General features: G+C 37.0%; 1 protein-coding gene across 20 annotated transcripts in view; it reads left to right on the top strand.

The window, feature by feature from the left end:
- SETD5 (SET domain containing 5) overlaps nucleotides 1-22,461 on the top strand; it is an 82,936-nt gene that overhangs the window by 29,719 nt on the left and 30,756 nt on the right. For 2 of the 20 annotated variants that reach the window (XM_077857939.1, XM_077857946.1), the window contains exons 2-15: nucleotides 3,321-3,380; nucleotides 7,706-7,892; nucleotides 8,714-8,938; nucleotides 12,227-12,419; nucleotides 12,700-12,805; nucleotides 13,132-13,340; nucleotides 13,679-13,737; nucleotides 14,231-14,409; nucleotides 15,349-15,387; nucleotides 18,791-19,033; nucleotides 19,605-19,753; nucleotides 20,145-20,262; nucleotides 21,021-21,130; nucleotides 22,051-22,300. In XM_077857939.1, coding sequence (XP_077714065.1) covers nucleotides 12,328-12,419; nucleotides 12,700-12,805; nucleotides 13,132-13,340; nucleotides 13,679-13,737; nucleotides 14,231-14,409; nucleotides 15,349-15,387; nucleotides 18,791-19,033; nucleotides 19,605-19,753; nucleotides 20,145-20,262; nucleotides 21,021-21,130; nucleotides 22,051-22,300 — 1,554 coding nt within the window. In that variant the 5' untranslated portion in view covers nucleotides 3,321-3,380; nucleotides 7,706-7,892; nucleotides 8,714-8,938; nucleotides 12,227-12,327. Of the gene's footprint in view, nucleotides 1-3,320; nucleotides 3,381-7,705; nucleotides 7,893-8,455; nucleotides 8,554-8,713; nucleotides 8,939-11,136; nucleotides 11,155-12,226; nucleotides 12,420-12,699; nucleotides 12,806-12,899; nucleotides 13,037-13,131; nucleotides 13,341-13,444; nucleotides 13,486-13,678; nucleotides 13,738-14,230; nucleotides 14,410-15,348; nucleotides 15,388-18,790; nucleotides 19,034-19,604; nucleotides 19,754-20,144; nucleotides 20,263-21,020; nucleotides 21,131-22,050; nucleotides 22,301-22,461 lie in introns of those variants that run through there. The other 18 variants (XM_077857950.1, XM_077857953.1, XM_077857943.1 and 15 more) reach the window with 14 other exon arrangements.

Here is a 22,461-nt window from a genome sequence, read left to right as displayed (position 1 = left end):
AATGAGGGTAGTAGATTGAGCTGAATATATTAATTTCAGGAGACATCTTAGATGCTTGTGTTTTTAGTGAATCCCAGTTTAAGAGTTAATGCTTTCAAAAGGAAGAAATTTGGTTGATTGTAGCTTATGGCTAGTTGGAATTTAGAGAACTGAGATTTGTTGTATGCAGAGTCTTTTATTTAGTAAATGATGGGGTAAAATCCTAATAATTTTATAATGGTACTGTATGTACAACTTAATACTAAAACTCTGAAAAGGAAACCAGACCTAGGAGATGAGGGATCTAGGGAGGATTTTTAAATTGAGGATATTTTAAATTTAGATTCCAAAATAGTTTTTGCTACTAAGATGAAAATAATCATTAACCCTCTTAAAAGATCTGAAGTAATATTGTTGCCCTTGAGAAAAGGAAACATTGTAAATTGTGTGTTACTATTCAACCTTCTGTTTATGTCAGCCTAAACAAGAGATTTTCCCTCTCTAATACATGACTATCTTTAACATACTGAGTCACGTAACTTCAAAAATGACTACAAAATATGCCTTCCTGTCCCTGAATTAGTGAATGTGCATGTTTGTCCTTACTTTGAAATCTCATAATTGGATCCTAGATTCCAGAATGATTTTCATACATAGGGATGCCACTACTACTTTTCAAAACGTTTTCTAAAGAAAGTGAGGAAAAGAAGTGTAAAATTTCAACCTTGTTAATACCTTGCTTTTAATTTAATACCTTGTTGTTGTTATGCTTGGAGGACTGTACTCATAAAAGCAGAAATGCTCTTAGTGTTTTATTTAAAATTTAGTTATGAATGATTGGTACTGAAAACCAAAATAATTAAAAGGAAAGGGGCATTTTGGAAAGATGGCTTGTTTGTATATATTTAAATGTATATATTCACTTGCATGTTTTGTCAGAGATCAAAATTGAGGAAGAGATTTGGCTTTCTGGGGGTTTGTGAAGAGTCGATCAGAGATTACGCCTTGGCTGAGTTGCTGTCTGCATAGGCTGTTAACAATTGTTTCTCTGGCAGCAGATCTTGTTCATCAGGATTGCATCATTTCTGGGAGAATGGCCAAGGTCCACAGCCTCAGTACAAAGACTGTCTGAAGCATATGAGGCCTGTTCTCTTTCTAAAGCGGCACTCCTCTTCCTGCCAGTCCTCTTCACAGGATTACTGAAGCAGACTTGTTCTGAATTTCTTTCATTGGATTGGCTGTTTATTGGACTCTTGTCTCCCAGCTGCTTCCGGCTCACCTGGCTGATGCAATTTCTTTTTCTGAAATCCCTGTTGGAATTGTTCTTAAAACACTTTTTGTCTGTCTGCTCTGAGAGTGACCAAAGAGATCACATGGGTCTTGTGCTTTCAGCAAGTCATATAGAGAAAAGACTGTCAGAATGACACATACAGAGACTATTGACCATTTCTGAACCCAATTAAAAAGACGGGTAATTATAAAACATTTTTGTCATGTTCTATTTAACAGTCTTTTCTCCAGAAACTTTATGTGTGTGTAAATGAAGACTTCTCAAAAGAGTACTCTGTACTGGGAGACTTGGCTAGTTCTGCTTCTGAATCTAAGAACTTGCTAGTCTTCTATGGATTCTGTTGAATTGTTCTGGAAAAGGTTAAACTGATTTGAAATTGAAATTCTGATACATTCATTTTCCCCCTGCTGTACATCCATATATTTAGTTCTCTTTTTCTTTTTGTCATTTTTTTTACCTTCTTTCTTATTTGTTGTTGCTAAAGGAGTCTACTTCTTCTTGGTTTGTTTTTTTATTCTTCCTTTGGTTGTTACCTTCATACCTTTTATTTTTATAGTAATTCTGAGCATGCTTTTTTAAAGTTCTTTCTAAAGAATAGTTAGGGGCGCCTGGGTAGCTCAGTTGGTTAAGTGTCTGCCTTCTACTCAGGTCATCATCTCAGGGCCCTGGGATGGAGCCCTGGGTTGGGCTCCATGCTAAGCTGGGATTCCGTTTCTCCCTCTATCTCTTTCTCTCTCCCTCTGCCCCTCCCTCTGTTCATATTCTCTCTCTCTCTGTCAATTAAATAAAAATCTTGTTTTTAAAAAAATAAGGAATAGTTTATTTTCCAATTTTTTGTAAATTAGAAGCCCACAAAATATTGACATAAAAGTACATTCCTCCCCTATTGCTTGATAACTGGAATCCCCAAAACAGCTCTTTTCATATACATAATACGTTAACATTTAGATATTAATTCCCTATTCTGGCTAATGTTAAATTTGACTTTTTGGGGGAGCCCAGGTGGCTCAACAGTTTAGCGCCGCTTTCAGCCCAGGGCGTGATCCTGGAGACCCAGGATCAAGTCCCATGTCGGGCTCCCTGCGTGGGAGCCTGCTTCTCCCTCTGCCTGTGTCTCTACCTCTCTCACTCTCTGTGTCTCATGAATAAATAAATAAAATCTTTTAAAAAGCTGACTTTTTGCCTCCCAAAATCACCTGTTATCTTTTACTTTTTGGAGGGTAGAAAGTTAATTAAGGCTCTCTTTTTCCACTTTTTTTTTTTTCCCCACATATTCTTTTATGGAGTGTCTCACAAGTAGAATTAACTCCCAATTGTCTTTTTTTTTTTTTTTTTTAGTAGGACAGAGGATCGACTTGATGAAAGTAGGGGAAGGGGAGAAATAATATGGATTTATACTTTAATAGGTGATGTCCTTGTCTGACTGGAGAGTAGTAAACTTGACATTTGGTTAAAGAAATGCCTCTGAATTTGGGAGTGGGTCAGTGGAGGAGAAGTACCTCCTAGGAGAGATCAGAAGGAATCCCTTGGGAAATGCGAGAAAATTCTCATTTGAAGAACAGAGGATTACCCAGTGACATAATATTTTCCACTTAAGTCTAATAAAGACAATTTCCTTTTCCATTCTTTTTTTAGGTTTTGGCTTTATACAAAAATAGTATATCATGGTTAAAGGACAAAAATAGAGTACTAAATGAAACATAGGATAGTTAACAAGGCAATATGTAGAAATGAAATAAATTACTGTTAAAATATCCTATATGATTTGGGGCACCTGGATGGTATTAAGCTTATGACTCTGATTTCAGCTCATGTATGATCTCAGGGTTGTGAGATCAAGCCCCACATTGCACTGAGCTCCTTGCTGAGTGTGGAGCCTCCTTAAGATTGTCTCTCCCTCTGCCCCACTCTCCCTTCACCCCTACTCATGCATATACCTGCTTGCTCTCTCTCTTTTAAAGAATAAAAAGAAAATATTCCATATAATTCTATTCTTTGTGTCCATTTTGTTACTTCTTTCTGTACTAATCTGTGTCTCAACTCTTTCTAGGTCTTCAGAGCTACTGGCAGATAATTTTGGGGGACTTCATATTTGGAGGTCTATAAAAAGGTGACTAAGTCAAATCCTTTACATTTGTTTTAATTTTTATATTGTAATGGATGTTAAAATCATATGCTGAAATAAATGGTGATAATTCATTCAGCAAGCATTCTCAAACACTTGCTTTATGCCAGGTACAATTCTTTTCTTTTCTCTTCTCTTCTTTTTTCTTTGAGATTTTATTTATTTATTCATGACACACAGAGAGAGGCAGAGACATAGGCAGAGGGAGAAGCAGGCTTACCATGGGGAGCCTGATGCAGGACTCAATCCCAGGACTTTGGCAAGGATCACAACCTGAGCCAAAGGCAAGACGCTCAACCACTGAGCCACCCAGGCATCCTGTGCCAGGCCCTATTCTAAACATTGGAAGTATAACAGAGGATAAAACACAAAAATCTTGTCCTCATAGAGTTTATATTCTGGTAGAAAGAGACAAAAAATTTAACAAGTAAAGATACCTTGAAATTGTTTCACCTAGAGACACAACTTCTCACTCTAGGACGCACCTCTCCAAATTATGTGTAAGTTAATAAATTCTATACTACTAAGTTTGGTAAACTATACTCAGAGTCTGTTGGCTTGTAAAACTAGAGTAATTGTAGTAAAATATTGCATATAGATGATCTGTTAAAAAGTCTTCAGTTAAGGGGCACCTAGGTGGCTCAGTTTGAGTGCCTTTGGCTCAGATTGTGATCCCAGGGTCCTAGGATTGAGTCCCGCTTTGGCTCCGCAGGAAGCCTGCTTCTCCCTCTGCCTATGTTTCTGTCTCTCTCTGTGTGTCTCTCATGAATAAGTAAATAAAATCTTTTAAAACAAAGTCTTCAGTTAATATTTTAATAGCCACATTTTGCAGAGTATTATTTAGGGAAGGAACAATTCTCAGGGTTATATGAGAAATATCGTTTTAACATTTTTGGTATTAACCCTAATATTGTGAAAGCTTGATTTATTTTTTTATTTTCAAGATTTTATTTAAATTTTAGTTCACATACAGTGTAGTAATTTCAGAGGTAGAATTTAGTGATTTTTCAGTTGCATGTGACACCCAGTGCTTATTATTACATCAGGTGCCTTCCTCCCTTATGCTCATCACATGATGTGAATGCATTATTTAGAAGATGGTCATGCTAATCTGTAATAATTGTTTTTATCAGAAGAGAGGAAGAGTCCTACAAAACTAGATAAAAGAAAGATGGAAGAATTCATGAACAAGAAATTCATAGTTAAGTGGTTAATGTTTCTTATATTTATCAGGTCTCCAAATTAGCTGGTTTGAGATTTCAGTAAGGAATATGTTAATCAAAAAAAAACAAAAACAAAAAAAAAACAAAAAAAAAAAGGAATATGTTAATCATTTATATACTCATTAAGGAAATATTATCTGTAATAATTTTCCCATTTTTTTCCTTTTAGTATTTTTTTTTAGATTACTCCGAAAAATAATTATCAGCTTAAGTTTATAAGTTGCCTTTCTTCTAGAAGCCTACTTTTTTTTATGGGCATAGAATAGTAATAGCTATGATAAAGGCTTTTTAATGTGTTGAATAACTTTTTTTTATCCTTTACTGAAAATGTAACATGTAATTGAGATTCCTATATTTAAGAGAGGTATGATCATTATCAGATTGTGTTTTGATTATCAAGCCAGACAGCTTCTGGGATTTTGGTTTTTTTTTTTTTTTTTTTTTCTTTTTAGTTCAAGTTACAGAGTGATACTAAATTAGAGGAAGAGTTGTAACCAACAATACCCAATATTTAACTATTTTTCTGAGCTTATTTGATAAGTATTCTCTCTTCTATTATTTGTAGATTTTATTTCAATTTCCCAGAAGTAAAGGATGTACTGCCTAAATCTGTATGGATATATTGTTAGGGAAAGTAAATATTTTCCATGTCAGATGGATCCAAAGAGTTATATTAGTCACTTCTTTTGTAAGCTGTGAAGAAACAATAGGAAAATTTGCCTTTTTTCATTTTTAGTCCAAAGTCTAGCATTGTGTTGCCTCCAGTTGTATAGGAACTGGTGTCTTGCCTTCACCCAGATTTGAAGAGTCCTAGATCTTGATGAGATCCAGCTCTTTGCAAAGTGTAGGTGCCAGGGAGGGCTGCTTAGTTTATAGCTGTTTCCAGTATTCTACAATAACACAAAAGAGTAATATTCTCTTTATGTGTTCTTAAAAAGCTTGGCCTAACTCACTGTTCACAATTGGTTTTCTTATGTTGATTTGCTTCATATATCAAAATATGATTTAAGCATCTTATGTGGTCTGTCACTTAAAATTTGTATTAATTCCTTGGATTGACTTAGTATCACATACTTTTCATTAAAAATCTTTAACATAAGTAGTTGTTTGATTTTTCTCCTGTCTTGTCTTAAGATGAATCAGCATATCAATCACAACTCTTTCTGTAGACTTTTTGCAAAAATCTTTATTAATCTAGGCTTTTAACATTCACACAGACTTTTTTCCCACATAAAATGCTTCTGGTTTCATTCTTTCAATAGTTTAATATAAAACCACTAATGTAAAATAGTAAAATTTCCCCCTTTACACCATACCTCCAAATCTCTTAATATACTCCTTTTTTTTAAGTTTTTTTTTTTTTTTTTTTTTTTTTTTTTTTTTTTTTGAGAGAGGGAGAGAGAGAAAAGGATGGTTAGGGGAGAGGGAGAGAGAGAAAAGCTTAAGCAGCCTCCACAATCAGCATGGAGCCTGATACAGGGCTCAGTCTCTAGACTCTGGGATCATGATCTGAACCAAAATCAAGAGTTAGACTTTTAGAGAACTGAGCCACCCAGGCACCCCTTGAAAATTTTATTTTTAAGTGATCTCTACACCTAACTTGAGGCTCAACCTTATAATTCCAAGATCAAGAGTCACATGCTCTAGTAAGGGAGCCAGGCACCCCACTGTCTTACTGTACTTTTATACTTTTTTTGTACTTTTATACTTCTAATGGATTTCTTACACTTTAGTAATTTTTGAGTCCTTCTGTTCCCAAATTTCCACTGGTTATGATCAGCAACTCAGGGTATCCTCACTACTTTTCCATAGAAAATTTCCTAATCTTTATCATGAAACTAATCTATATGTTTTTATTTATACCTAGCAGTGGATATGGCCTCACAAATATAGTTAAAACTGTTGCATCTTCTCCGAAAGTTATGGTTAAAATAAAATGATTTCAAAGGAAGAAAAGAGTGTTCTGTGATACAAAAAGACAATAAGAACAACTGTATGTAAACATATCTTGTATCATATTTAATATAGAAGAAATAACTTTGTTGGTTGCTGGTAAAATTACATTTATTTGTGGCCTAAGGGGAAAAAATACTTAAATGAAGATATTGCTTGTTTTCTTTTTTGTTTTTTAAGTAAGCTCTGCACCCAGCGTGGGGCTTGAACTCATGACCACAGGATCAAGAGTAGCATGCTCCACCAATTGAGCAAGCCAAGAGCCTCTAAATGAAGGTCTTTAATTGCTAAAGAATTTAGTTAAACTTTGTTATTTCTATTTACTATCCTATACATTGAAACTTATATAGGTCCTAGGCTGCTAAAAAATTTTGTTTAAGCAGTTGTTAAATGATGGAAATGTACTTGGCTAGTGAGCTACACAGACTATACTTCCCCTTTAGCTAAAAAGAAAAAAATTAAAATAGAAATAGAGGGCGATCCCTGGGTGCCTCAGTGGTGTGGCGCCTGCCTTCGGCCGGGGGCATGATCCTGGAGTCCTGGGATCAAGTCCCACGTTGGGCTCCCTAAGTAGAGCCTGCTTCTCCCTCTACCTGTGTCTCTGCCTCTCTCTGTGTCTCTCATGAATAAATAAATAAAATCTTTTTTAAAAATTAATAGAACAAATGAAAAATAAGCATAACTTTTGTTACCTCATGTTTTAAAACACTAATGCAATAAATACATACATACATACATACTAAGGCAGTATACAAGAAAATAGGATAATGTGTAGACCCTTTGCTGTACTTGTTTTATATTTATCCTTTAAAAGACTTATTTTTAAAATGGCAGAATAGGGATACTTGGGTGGCTCACTCTGTTGAGCATCTGACTCTTGGTTTTGGCTCAGGTTGTGATCTTAGGGTTGTAGGATAGAGCCCCACATCGGGCTCCATGCTTAGCAGGAAGTCTGCTTAAGATTCTCTCTCTCCCTCTGTCCCTCCCTCACTTGTGCTTATTCGATCTTTTTCTCTCTCAAATTAAATATATATATCTTTTCTTAAAAAAAATAAAATGGAAAAATATTCAGTAACATTTAGGATAAATTTGACAAACTGTCTGGTTATTAGATATTTTCCTTTTCTGTGGCAGGATTCCTCATGTCCATAACATGTTGGTTAAGGCTGTGCAGCTCACCCCCACTCTCAGAGTGGCCAGTCTCCATTAATTGGACCCCGTGATTTCCACTCTCTGCTGCATTGGACGTCATGAGCATTGCAATCCCTCTGGGAGTCACCACACCAGATACATCCTACTCAGATATGGCTGCTGGATCAGAGTAAGTGCTACTTTCTGGGTAGTAGATGTGTTACCAGTTTGTATGGAGATAACTTTCTTATGGGCCTCTAATAAGTATGCAGTATTTTCTAAACCCAAGCCTAGCCCACTCTAAATGACATTAGACCTTTCCCTTTTTGCCCATAGAAGCTGGAGGGTAAAAAAGGAGTTAGAAAGGGGAGGAAAGAATTAGGGGAGGGGGGGTTCTTAGTAAATAATATAATTGAATTAAATTTGCGCAGTAGTGATTACATCCTCATTTGTTTTGATGGGTGGGGAAGATTGAAATAAAGTAGGTGTCACTACCTGCTTCTGTAGAGTTAATGATTATTGATGAATGGAGATAAAGAGAAATTCTCTCCAACTGATTTTCCTTGAAGGCCTCTTCCTATGTACTTCTCACTGTTGTAGAGTAAAGGGGCTAAAACTTTATATGGGCAGGTTACTTAAAACTTCTGATATTTGGGGTAGAAAACATTGAAAGCAGTGTCATCTGTTTTTATATAATATTCATTGCCTAGAAAGAGGACCTTCAAAATCAGTGGTACCAAACTTTTTTTTCAGCTAAGAGCAGCTTTAGGAATTCAGAGTTTGTCGAAAAGCCCAATCCCTAAAATAGACTCTCAATTCTTGAAGAATTTAAATACCAAATGGCAATGAAGGTAGGCCTTCATTATAAAACTTTATATATTATTATTCACAGTTTAAAAAATTTTAGCCTTTTGTATCCCTTCTCTTTTAAGTTGTCCAAGATTCCCCCTGCTCACAGATTCCCCCTCTTGTCCTTTTACCTCCCTTGTACCCAATCTTCCTTGCTTACAGAAAGGAAGTGGAAGCCCCCTACCTTTCAAGACGAAGTGGCACTACACCAGGATGTGAAAGTCCAGCGAAAGAGACCCAAGGGGCCTAGGGGGCAGCACACCCCCAGAAGCCAAGTCTATTCCAGGCAGTACCAGGGATTAGGGTCTGGGCTGGAAAAATCCTGGTGTTTTGAATATGTTCAGGTCCAGTTCAGACTCTTGATCCCACAGCCACTTCTTGAGTGAGGTGGGTGTTGCTCTAATTCCCCTGTTTCTCTTGCCATTTTCATAGTCCCTGGGGATTCTTTCCCCTTCAGCAAAGCAAAGCAACTGTACCAGAGCTCTGGGTTCAACTGCATCCCTGGTTAATAGTGGTTTTCTTCCTTAACACTGAGACTATAGTAAAGAGCATGTATATTTTTCTTCACAAAGCCACCTAGGATTACTTAACTGTCTATTGTCTTCCTTAAAGAGGAAGACTTAAAATGAAGCTACCCCAAGAAGCAGTATACTATATTCTGGGGTAGGCTAGAACTGAAAGTTTTTGACCTTATTTCCATATAAAAAGGACGATGGAGGGTGGGGGATGGGAAGGGTGGAATTGTGTTCCTTCCAGGGCTTTTTTTCCTGTTTTGTTTTATTTTTTTGCATGCCAAATAGATTTAGTTATGCTGGTAGCTGAGACTTCCAAGTCTACAGCTATTTCCCAAATACTTAAAAAATCTTCTTGCATTAGGAACTATAATTATATAGTGTTAATAGATTTTTATAAAGTCAACCACTACCTCTTACACAGATTGACTAACAAACTACACAGGGAGATAGCATTAACATTTATGAGAAATTTCAACAGAGAGATTAAATCACTGACTTTGGAACTAGTAGAGAAAAAAGCCTAAAGCAATTGTTCTTAAAACTGGTGTTTTTCCTAGAGTGCAGAGATGACCACCCATAAATGCTGCTAGGGAGTCCAAAAGTATTTGTAGACTTTTGGCCTAAAAATTTGACTACAATGTTCCTATTTTCTGAAACATTTTCATCTGATTTCTTGACAGATTTCTAATAATGTTGTTATAAATAATTATATCGTTACTCGCTTAGTATTTCTACAAAGCAAGAGAATGTCACCAATTACCTTATGTACCATTCTGTTACATTTTAGATGATATTTGTTAATGTTTCACCATGCATATTCCACTGTCATGCATATTCCACTGTTTCAGGTACTCTAAGATTAAACTTGGTATGAAGGGCAACATACTCAATTGAGTAAGGGACCTAGACCTTATGGGATTTTAAATCTGATAACAGTATGCATTATGCATTTTTTAAGTATTTGTAGGAGAACTTCTAGATAAAACAATAAAAGCAAGGATTTTTCTGAATTTATAATTCTGCCATAAAAGAATTTCAGATATTTTCCAAGAGGTAGCATTATTGCAGCTGGTTGCATGTTGTATTTAAAACACAATCAGTGCCTTATCTGTTGTAAGCATGGCTTCTTTGTATATACCCAACTGTCATAGCAGTTCAAACATAGGCTATAATTACATTTGCATAAAATGGTTGGCTAATAAGGAAATGCAATCTTAATATTCCAGATTTTAATCCATATTTTGAAACATAGGTAAGAGTTGATATATATGTCAAGTGTATCGTAGAATATAGTGTAGTTATCTGTCAGCATGTAACTATTTAATTAATAGCCTGTATGGATATTGCAGTTTCCTCATCAAAAGATATGAGCTTAAATTTTAATATTTGGCACGCATAGCAAGATGTTAAATGCTGTGCTTTACGAGAAAGTATTTTCCAGTGGGATGGCCTTTTAACCTCCACAATATACATTTTATTTTTATTCCCTAGACTTGCACATGAAGTGCATATGTTCATATTTACCCAGTTTGGAGATGGGTAAGATACAACCAACATAGCTCCATCTCCATGGCCATCTTTTATTTCATGCCACTTTCCTTTTTCCCGTCCAAAAAAATTCCATTTCTAATAAACAGCTGCCATGTTTCACCCCATGTGTTCAGTGGTACAAAATCTCTTATATAAAATATATATATAGCTTTCTTGGAATACTTGTTTATTAAGTGAATTAACAATGTTGAAAGTTATTACTTTCTCTTAACTGTCCATCATAGAAACTAAATTCTACCTTCATTTTATTAATGCTTGTTTGCCGTCAGTTTCATTTAGGAAACCCCACCTGTTTCCTAATACTCAGAGCTGATTGCCTCTCAGTGAGCCATGTCAGATCATCTTTTCTCAAGAATACTGACCTGCATTCTTGATGTACCCCACTCCAGTTCCCATCTTGCAGACACTCTAAAAGAATAAAATGCATGCACTTCACTAACAGAATACTTTCCTATGTCTAAAGTTCTTCTTCACCTAGAAATTACCTTTGCTGTTATTAATAAGATCCCTTCTCACAGTTTTGGAGCATATAACTGGGTGAGTTGGATATATCTCAGAATTTTCTTTTATCCCTCACTTCTCAGCTGACATTGCACCACATTGAACTGCACACTTTATTCCTGCCAAGTACTGTGTATTGTATACTAGACTTCCAGGCAGGAAAAGCGTATGTTCCTTAATGCAAACTATGCATTACTTGATTTCCTAAAAGACTGTCTGATCTCTAAGGCTGAGTTGTATATGTGTTTGGGGTTTCTAATTTGTGAATCTCTGTTCTAGTTAATTTAAATGCCAGATAATCCTTTATTGAGTTCGGCAAAGTCATACAGTTGCATTCCTTAATTATCTTTCAAAATTCCCTAAAACTTAACCAGGTAACAGTCACAGTTAAAAGTTCTTTTTTTCCCAAAAACTTGTATTTTGGAAAAAAAAAAAAATCTTGTATTTTGTCCTTTGTTAGCTATGCCTTTTTATTATCAAGTAAAGGCTTAAAATTATATTTCTAAATTTGAACATTTATAATTTTTTATATTAATAAATTATACTTGAACAGTTTGCTTTCCACTTAATGAGGGTATGAAAAGATACTAAACCAAGCTTCTCAATAAGCCTGGTTACTTAAATTTTCTTAAGATTTTCTCTAAAGATAGAATGTTACCCTGGTTTTCCAAACCAGTTAGGCATAGTTGAAAGAGCATAGGATTTGGAGTTAGACATTATTTCAAATTCTGGCTCTGTCACTGTATGGACTTTGGTAATCTCACCACCTCAACTTCTTCTGTAAAAATGGGGTGCTATTTACCGTGTTTACTAGTTGCAGAGTAAATGAATTAACATAGATAAGAGCACCTAGAAAATAATGGGCAATCCAGAATGGTAGCCACAACTTTTATTATTTGTCAATGGACAATAAAACTCTGAGTACAGTTTTGATTATTTTGAAGTTCTGTGGTATTACCATGCAGCTGTTAAGTAATTGTGTCCGTGATATGCTTGCATGTCATTGGTGGATGAGAAATTATTACTCTAATAAGGTGTTTGGGGGTTCATCAAGATGAGAGGTATGATAAATATAAGATGCCGTTGTTTTTACCTGTACTTTCTTCAGGGTATCCTGTCTTGGTAGTGAATGGAAGAGGGCCTGGTCCCTGGGGCAGTGCAGAAGGCACTTTCATCATCTCACTCACTGCAAATGTCATGTGAGGTTTCATGGAAGTATTAAGAGATCCAATTAAGAAGAATAGTTCTGAGTCTAAACCAGCCCAGAGTGGCTTCTCTAGGGGAAACTCCCTGCTCAGCTGGTACGTTTGTGTTTGTCATTAGGGACACCTTGTATTCCAGGTGCCTGCCTTGAGACATCTGCCTGTACTGGCTTCATGTTACACACAAATCCACATTTAATAACGCTCCTGTTATTTATAGGCCTAGTTATGTTAATCAGATTGTTTCACTGAGCTCCTTCTCTTATTCTAGTGGCTGGTGGTTGTGGAAAGAGGCGGGGTTAGCATGGGAAGTTAAAGTCTTAGTTTAAGGGAAGATTAGGTGTTATGCTATCATGCATTGCTTTTCGCCTTTGTGCAGCCCTGAATCTGTGGAGGCTAGTCCAGCAGTTAATGAGAAGAGCGTGTATTCCACTCATAATTATGGGACCACTCAGAGGCATGGGTGTCGAGGACTGCCTTATGCTGTGAGTATGCATTTGTTTCTCTCCAGAGCAGTGATCTTCCTGGAGTGTAATCCATTCTTATACATTGTGACTTTCTTGAAATGTTTATATGCAGCATGACGAAGTTGCCCCTTTTGCACTTCCCTGCCTCCAGCGGACGTCTAGCCCTGCATCATTGTTCTTGTTTTTATGTCCCAGTTGACCTTGGCATTTTGTTTTATCACTTTCCTGGTTGAAGCCAAAAAACAAAGGGTACTACTTTCTTCTTTCTTTCCATATGTACCATACTTTAGGGGAGAGAGGGGCCAGTGTTTGGACACTGTTGATTTAAAAAATCTTATTTTCAGGATCATAATTACGGAGCCCCTCCTCCTCCGACACCTCCTGCTTCTCCCCCTGTCCAGACGATCATCCCTCGTTCTGACCTGAATGGCCTGCCGTCGCCCGTAGAGGAACGCTGTGGAGACAGCCCGAACTCTGAAGGAGAGACTGTTCCTACCTGGTGTCCTTGTGGTCTTTCTCAGGATGGCTTCCTTCTCAACTGTGACAAGTGCAGGTAAGATCATGCTCCATCTCAGTTCAAGCCTGGGTTGCTGGGATTAGGGTTTCTTATTAGTAGGGAAAAGCTCAAAGTATTCTTTCTTGTGTTTGTTAATGTAGATGATTCCTTAGTGCTCCTTGGCTCGAATTCTCTGCACTAGGTGAGAATTGCTGACAACAAGGAATGAGAGATTGATGTTAAAGCTATTGAATTTGATATGAAATTTAATGTCCTGGAAACATTTGGTAGGTGGGAGGAAGGGGGTAGTATATGCAGAGACACTTCTCCCATGTGTGCGACAATGTGCTGCATGCTGTTGGAAGGACTACTTTAAGTTTATTTTCCCTCTTTAGGGGAATGAGCAGGGGGAAGGTTATTAGACTTCATCGGCGGAAGCAGGACAACATATCAGGTGAGCCAAAAATGGGTTGGGCCCATCTATTTTGACAAATAAATATTTTGTGATTTAAATAACCCTCTCAAGAACTCCTGTAAGTCTCCGTGATCGCTAGCTCTTCATGGAAAAGAAAGCAGTTCTCTCACAACTACTGTTTAATTCTCTTGTTGTGAATTAATGTATCCAGAAACAATATCTTAGCCCCAGAGCAATCAAAATATTCCTTGTGAGCACACACACCAAATAAAAAACCCAGATCCTTCTCGTGTGTTACACATTGAGGGAACTCAGTCAAGGGGTAAATATATACAATATAGAGCAGGGTTTCTATGCTTGATGCAGACAGACTCTTATTTTCATAAGGAATATGTTCTACATATGACAAAGTTAATGGAAGTTATGACTTCCTGAATAACGGAAAGGAGTAAAGATAAAGGAATAAGCTGTTTTTAATGCACTTTTGATGCTGTTTGCACAACATGTGACTATGAAATAACTTTCTTTTCAGGTGGGGATAGCAGTGCAACAGAAAGCTGGGATGAGGAGCTTTCTCCCTCCACTGTGTTGTACACAGCAACACAGCACACACCTACAAGCATCACCTTAACTGTTAGAAGAACAAAACCCAAGAAGCGGAAGAAGAGTCCAGAAAAGGGTCGTGCAGCAGCAAAGACGAAGAAAATCAAGGTATGGAGGGTAAAAGTATCTTAAAGAGAAATATATCTGAAATAGCCCAAATTTTGGACCAAGAAGGCGCCAAAATTCTCTTAAGTTTGATCCAGATGTTTTGAAGGGCCACTTTTGCTCTGCTTGCAAAAATCGGCTAATCTTTGTTGTGAACATGTAGACCAACCTCTCTTCTGCCACTTCATACCATCACAACTGGCACAAAGTTTCTTCTACTCCAAACCCCATCCCAGGTATGAAATCCCAGCCCCACCTGGCCAAGCCCATATGTGCTGCAGCCTCCAGTCTAGGCTTCCACTATCCTTCATTATCTCCCTACCTCCTCAGTCCCAAGGCACGGTCTGATATTCTTGTCCTGGTACATGCCCACATCATGTCATTGGGTTGATTGTTTTTTCCTTGTTTCAAAAAAGTTAGGAAGCATCTCTTGAATGATCTAGGCTTCCAGAGTGTTGTGGTCACTTTCCTGTATTCTCAACTAAAAAGTCTCCAGGAGAAACCTCTTCTGTTTTGTGTTCTTTCTTCCCCATCATGGCAACATTGTTGCTCCTAGGTGACTTGTCCACCCCTTGTTAAGGGGATTGGTCTTTGTTTCCTTCTTAATTTCAAAACTGGTAAATCTGCAACCTTACGAAATATTTTTATTTACTTTTTCTTTTAGTGTCAGGAGTACATATAGGATTTAAGTGATGCATGCTCTTCCCTGTTAATTACCTAGTTTCACCATGGAAAGTGTTAGAATTAGCCTCAAAGTTCACTGGCCTTGGGCTACCCTTATTCTTGATAATAGTGTGGGGGATTCCATTGTATTTGTTACCTAGGAAAAAGGGGACAGACTAAAACACTAGTTCTTGCTTTAGTTTTAGTCTCAGATAGGTATAACTGTCATTCTTGGTACCAAGTTTTGTTTTGTTCTACTTGTTTTCCTCTTTGGGATAGGCATTTCGAGAGGGATCCCGGAAGTCCTTGCGGATGAAGGTAAGGGGTATTCTTCCCTGATGCTGTGTTTTACTTCACTGTGATCTTGCATTTTGGTCAGCTTCTTTCCTGACATTGATGGTCTGGGAATCTTGGACTCTGCTTTTTGCTAGTTTGTAATTGTTGCCATTCAGTATTCATAGAGGCTTTCTCTAAAGTAGGTTTTCTTGGCCGTTTTCTGAAATATTTTCCCTTTCTGTAATCAGCCTTCATTTACTAGTTTTTCATTATTAGCTGCTTTTCTGGGGTGGGGGCAGTCAAGGAGGGGTAAGTGACGTTTACCAAACAAAATGAGGCTGATGTTTTCTGTCGTTGTAATTGGCCTCAACCTCAGGATTGAGGTTTTTCTGGTGATACAGGATCTCTTGTGCACCCACCCTAGCACCATGTGGGCTTTACTCACCAGTTGAAAGGATAAATTTCATCAGTTAGGAAAGTAGTATTATAGGAATTACTCTTACTGGAATTACTTAGTTTTGAACTGTGTTTTGTTTTGTTTTGTTTTGTTTTGTTTTGTTTCCTGGCATATCTGTTTGGTATATAAAATTTATATGGTGCTAGTGTTTCTTTTCTTCAGTTATCAAATGAAAGAGCTTACAAGGTGATACTGGGTAGTGGTTGAAGAATTGAGAAGTTATATGCAGTGGTTTAAAAGGACTTTTAGGTACTGGGTAGTAAAGAACAGTTTGCCCAAAAGAGATTTGATTATACTGTCTAGTATCTTCTTTACCTATGTATATGTAGGAGAACAGCATGGCTCCCAATTCATTACTTATGGCTTCAAAACATTTACTTAGAATTAAGATTGAATTGAATTCTATAAGCATTCCTGTCCCTAAATGTAAATGATGAAAAGCAGGATCTTTGCTGTTGACGGTTATATGGCATAAACATTAAAATCTTTTATTAAGGAAAAGCTTTATAAAGATTAATATACATAAGTATATACAGAACACCAATGTAACTGATATTAACAAAGATCACAGGTGACACTTTATCTAAAATTTGAAGGCTTCATGTAGCGTATACCCATAAACAGATTGTAAAAGTAATGAGAGAGGACTTAGAGCCCAAGAACATGTCCTGGATGTCTTGGAATAGAACTTAATTGTTATTTTTTTTGCTGGATCTGTCTCCTGTAAGAGGTTACATTTGCCTTAACTGCCCCCATTATTTTTCTCTCATTTGCTTAGAGGGGACCTTACTCAAACTTATGGGGCAGACATAGCCCTGATCCCAGCTGTTAAGCCTTTTTCTCTTTTATCAGCTAACTGTTGTAATTTGCCTCCAAATATCCAAAACCTTTTGAAGGCTATTGACTGGCTGCCCCAGAAAACTACTTATAAATCTCTCTATATGTAAATATTGCTTGCATTTTCAAGATGTTGACAGATTTCCTATGGCATCCTAAAATTTAAATAATAAAAAAAATAGTAGTCAGTTTGATTTTTTTTTTAAGATTTTATTTATTCATGAGAGATAGGGGGGTGGGGGTGGGGTAGAGGCAGAGACACAGGCAGAGAGAGAAGCAGGCTCCATGCAGGGAACCTGATGCGGGACTTGATCCCGGGTCTCCAGGATCATGCCCTGGGCCGAAGGCAGGCACTAAACTGCTGAGCAACCCAGAGATACCCCAGTTCGATTCTTATATCAGAATTCTGATTAGGGTTACAAATTTGTACTCAGAATTAATTATTAATTAATAAGAGCACCAACAAAGATGTGGTTGAGAGCCATAAAGATGGAAAATATTTACCATTTAGATTCTAATCCCAAAGTCAAGAGTTTGCCTATTGGAGACTACCGTTAACCACTAGGTGCCAGTAACACATGCACCCAGGTATGGTAATCAAAAATGACTTTACGTATTAGCAGATGTCCCCTGGGGACAAAAATCACCTCTGCTTGGGAACCATGTTCTAAACGTACTGAGTTACGGTTTCGAATACCCAGAAGAATGAGACAGCAGAGTAGTCAGAGTTGTATTATTAAACAATAGCTAATAACATAACAGTGGCTTCCAGTATACATTAAGTGTAGTAAGCCATCGGTTTAGTGATCACTACTGAATGGTTAAGCCTGGGAATACTGTTTGGGCACCTCTAATCCCCAGTCTCCTAAGCACCCTTATATCTAAGGTTTTGAACTTTTCTTTTGCTTAGCTACTCCTGATACCCAAGCAGGTGATACTGTGTTCTCAGTGTGTTGGCTGCAGGTGTTTCTTAGATCCCTTTTTGTATTGTTCATTCTTTTTGATTCCAATGAGAAGGGTAGAAAAGAAAGGCATTAATTTTTTCTTTTCATTTTCCTGTTCCTTGGGGAAAGGATGGTAGACAACAGTCAATCAAAAACAGTGGGACAAAAGTGAAAGAAAGCAGTTAAAATAGACATAAATGTTTTTTGTGTCATTCATGGAAAGTATATTTAATTTTCTTATGCCTATATTTGCAACTTTAGTATGGACATGGATTTGCAAATAGCTTTGGTACTATGGTATCTTTTTCTTCTAGTCATCACTGGTATGACATCATCACTATCCGTGTTTGTTTTGTTTTTCTGATGACACTTTAAGTCTTTAACACCATGGAGGAGAACATGTGTCAGACTTAAAGCTGTGTCTCTGTATCTCAAACATAAAAACTGTCTATTTAGGATAATGTTGTTGAGATATAATAATCTTTTCTCAGTATTGTCACCATAGAGGGCAGTGGTTTTCCTAGAGAAGTATAGCAAAGCACCTCTCAGCATTTTCTACACTGTCTACCCACTCCCTTGCCCCTGCCTCACCTCTTGAGGGTGCAGCTGTTTAAACTGTCAGAAATAGAGCACTCGAAAGATGCACACCAAAATGATGGCTTTGTCTCAGAAATGAGATTACAGGTTATTTATTTTGGTCATGTGTATTTTCAGAATGAACATGTATTAATTGTATAATGAAAAAATAAATCACAAAAAAAAACCCAAAAATATTCTCTTGGGAGTAGTGGAATAATATGAGTTGGTACACTAACACACGTATTCATAAGCATTGAAATTTAAACTAATCTTTTGAGGTATCTATGTTTGTTTTTATGAAGGTTTTCTTATGAACTTTGTCATTCTTCTGATAACAAAATTTATTTCTGTGATTTTAAAATGGTCATAAAATGACAGTGATGATCCAAATTAATTTCTCCCTGTATTAATGAGGAAACTAAGCTTGTCTAAGAAGTTATTCAATGCCTCACATCTTAGTGGTAATGAAACCATGATTAGAAGCCAGATCCCCTAACCCCCAGGCCATTGCTCTTTTATGCCACACCAACTGCCAAGTGAAAATAAATTTTCTCTGGAAATTCAGCCTGTTTTCCTCGCATTTTTATGCATGGATTCTCCTAACCTACCTGACCTTTGTTCTCTACAGAATTCTCCTTCTGAAGCACAGAATTTAGATGAGAATACAACTGAGGGATGGGAAAATCGGATAAGACTATGGACTGATCAGTATGAAGAAGCTTTCACTAATCAGTACAGTGCAGATGTACAGAACGCCCTTGAACAACATCTACATTCTAGCAAGGAATTTGTGGGCAAACCTGCTATTTTAGACACTATTAATAAGACTGAATTGGCCTGTAATAATACAGTTATTGGTTCCCAAATGCAGGTAAGGATCAAAGGGTAAAAGACTCCTATATGTAGTTGAGACCCTTAGGAAGAGGTTGTATAATGGGATTATCATTTCTTTCAAATGTATGAGCCCCTTAGAATAACAAATTAGCCAGCTGTTGAGCCTCTTTAACCAAAAGCAAGTTGTAGTGATTAGAAACTGTCTGGATACCTATTTTTTTAAAGTATTAATTAAAAATAGACAAATACGAATAGGAAAGTTTTATGCATCCTCAGTATGAATTTTTAAGATTGATAGGAAGTTAAGCTTGTTCTTCCTCATTCTTGAATTAGACATAGAGCCACTAGAATCTTAATCATACCTTTTTCTATGATCTATCTTGTGTTTTGTGAGGGACCAGGTGACCAGTTTGTTAGATAGAGCCTGCTTCCTAGAAGCTTTTATCATTAAAAAATTTGTGATTATTAAAAAATAAAAACTGATTTTTGAGCTAAATAGCATACAAATAAAATCTAAAAATATTGGTGCCTTTTCCTCAGGAAATACTTTAGGTGTTTGCTGTGCTGCTGTTGCTATTGTCTAATGTTAATCCTCTGGTTTTATGCAGCTACAGTTGGGAAGAGTCACTCGTGTTCAAAAACACCGGAAGATCCTTAGAGCTGCAAGAGACTTGGCTCTGGACACTCTTATAATAGAGTATCGAGGGAAAGTCATGTTGCGACAGCAATTTGAGGTCAATGGGCATTTCTTCAAAAAGTAAGAACATCATTCACTGAGCAGTGAGGGCTAAAGTGGGCCTGGCAGAGCAGTATGGCTTTTAAAAAGATCCTGGTTGATAAGATGCTCTTGAGGAAAAGATTAGAGCTCAGATAAGCTCACACCTGTCTGCTATTTGTAGAAAAGTATAAATAAATCTGCAAATTGTTTAATATATAAAGTGGTAATGACTCCTTTCCAAGCCAAGCATTCCTTGCTTTGTGCTTGTTCTTTAAACAGAAGCAGACAAACATGTGATGTTTGTCAAGTTTAGGCATTGCAAAGGACTGCTGCTTCTTCTGTCAGCATATGCTTCATATTTGAGGTGAAGTCATGGGGTGGCCCTTTTATTTGTGTTGAGAATTACAGGAATTTCAATTATATCCCTTAGACCATACCCCTTTGTGCTCTTCTACTCAAAATTCAATGGTGTAGAGATGTGTGTGGATGCACGTACTTTCGGTAATGATGCTCGGTTCATCAGAAGATCGTGTACACCAAATGCAGAGGTAAGATTTCTGTAGCAACTTCTCTTTGAATGGAACCACCAAAGGACAAGTCTACTGAAGAGGCAGTCTGAAAACTTCACCCAGATTAATTCAAGGTCTGTAGATAATGATTATAATCTTTTATCATAAGAGACAAAAAAAATAACAGTGCTTTTATTCTGACACGATGAGAGCAAGGAATGGATTTTCTTTCAGAAGGAAGAAATGGGAAAAAACAAATTTTGCATTTGCTAGAGAGAAAGAGCTAGACTGGATAAGAAGTCATTTAGGTTATATCAAAGAAATTACTATATGATAGAAGATGTCCATTAGGCACAAACTAAGCTGTTTGATTGCACTTTTTTTAGATTTTAGATGATAGTATTGTAAGAGAAATTCTAGACATTTCTAGAATTCATTACTCAGTGCATAATCAGTGCAGCTACATCAAATGCTGCAAGAAAATCCCCAGAGCTTTCTCTGACAGGCTAAGGAATTTTAATTCTCTGATGCGACTGAGAACGGCTTAAAGATGTAGAGCAGAGCAGAGATCTTATCCCAATTTCTAGCATCTCAAGGTTTCTCCATTTATTTCAAGAAGTATTATAAATTTTCAAATAATTACTGTGTGATAGTTTCATGTCAAATGATGGAGTTACATAATAGACTCCTGTAACTCTTAAGTAAAGAGAAACTAATTTGGCAAAGGGATTTTTCTGTCTTATGGAGAGTTCCTGGTCTTTATGGTAAGTCATCAACCATAAGCCATGTTCACACAGGTGCGACACATGATTGCAGATGGGATGATTCACCTATGTATCTATGCAGTGTCTGCCATCACCAAGGATGCTGAGGTCACCATAGCGTTTGATTATGAGTACAGTAACTGGTAAGACCTACAAAACCTTTCATACATGAATGGCTTTGTCTTACATATTAAGCTTTTTTGTTGCTCTACTTTTGTTCCTTGTCATTTCCTCTTTTTCTAAACCTAATCTTTTCATAAATAATGTAGTTTTTGTCTAGAAATTGTGTAGGGAAAGACAGAGTTGGGGCAGTTTTTTTCTAGAGATACATACACATAATATGTCACTGCTCACCAGTCTCCTAACCAGAGTTGTTTTGTTTTTATATCTTTATGGCAAGAATAGTAAAAATGGTAGGTATGAAACACTCCTAGAAATTGCAGTAGCATCTGTTGTTATGCACACAGCACTTGTTCCAGGGACCATATAGAACGAAAGTTTTTAAATTCGCCCCATCCATTTGAACCATGTAATCTATCTGAATGTGACAAGGCAGAAAAATAGAGATGGCAAGTCATAGATAAATATGTGATGGATTTTGTAAAATAGATGCTTTTTTCTCTCTTGGTCCTTTTAGGCCAAAAAGATCATATGGTAAATGATGTTTAGCACAGGTATAAGAAGAAAAGATACTAGGAATAAGTAGGAAATCACTAGATAAAAAATGAGGACATGGTAAAAGTAGATGCAAGGGAAGTATTGCCTTTTCGGCCTCTATTATTGATTCACTGCCCACTAAGTAGCATAAAGACATTTAGGAGAACAGAACTTAGTGAAATTTTCTTTCTTTTCCACTGACCATATGTAGGGAAAGAGTTAGGGTTACATAGCAAAACACCGAATATTGAAAAGTATTCATAGGACTCTAATGTGTCTATTTAACTTATTTAAAGATAATACAAGGGGAAATTACTACACTATTTCTCCAAGAGAATCAATGGACTGTATGACTGATTTTGCAAGGGTACTGAGACAGGCACTTTCGGTTGTTTCTTTGGAGCAGTAATTATAAAGTGGACTGTGCATGTCACAAGGGGAACCGGAATTGCCCTATACAGAAAAGGAATCCCAATGCCGCAGAACCACCACTCCCACCTCCTCCAAGCTTACCCACCATCGGAGCAGAGACAAGACGTAGAAAAGCTCGACGGAAAGAGTTAGAGATGGAGCAGCAGAATGAGGCTCCAGAAGAGGATAACAATCAGCAACCAGAACAAGTTCCTGAGAAAGCAACTGTGTCCAGTGACCATGAGGTAATCTTCCCCTGGTCAGAGAATGTTGCTGTGGTATTGATTCTCTGCAAATAAAGAGGGTCCCTGGTTGCCACAAGTTGTTCTATGTAGGGAGTTTATAACAATACCTAAAGACCTTCATGTCAAGGTGGATGTGGCAATAATCGAGAACATCCTTTCAG

Source organism: Canis aureus, chromosome 19 (assembly GCF_053574225.1).
Source record: "Canis aureus isolate CA01 chromosome 19, VMU_Caureus_v.1.0, whole genome shotgun sequence".
Classification (NCBI taxonomy): domain Eukaryota; kingdom Metazoa; phylum Chordata; class Mammalia; order Carnivora; family Canidae; genus Canis; species Canis aureus.
This window is presented reverse-complemented; position numbering and strand designations above follow the sequence as displayed.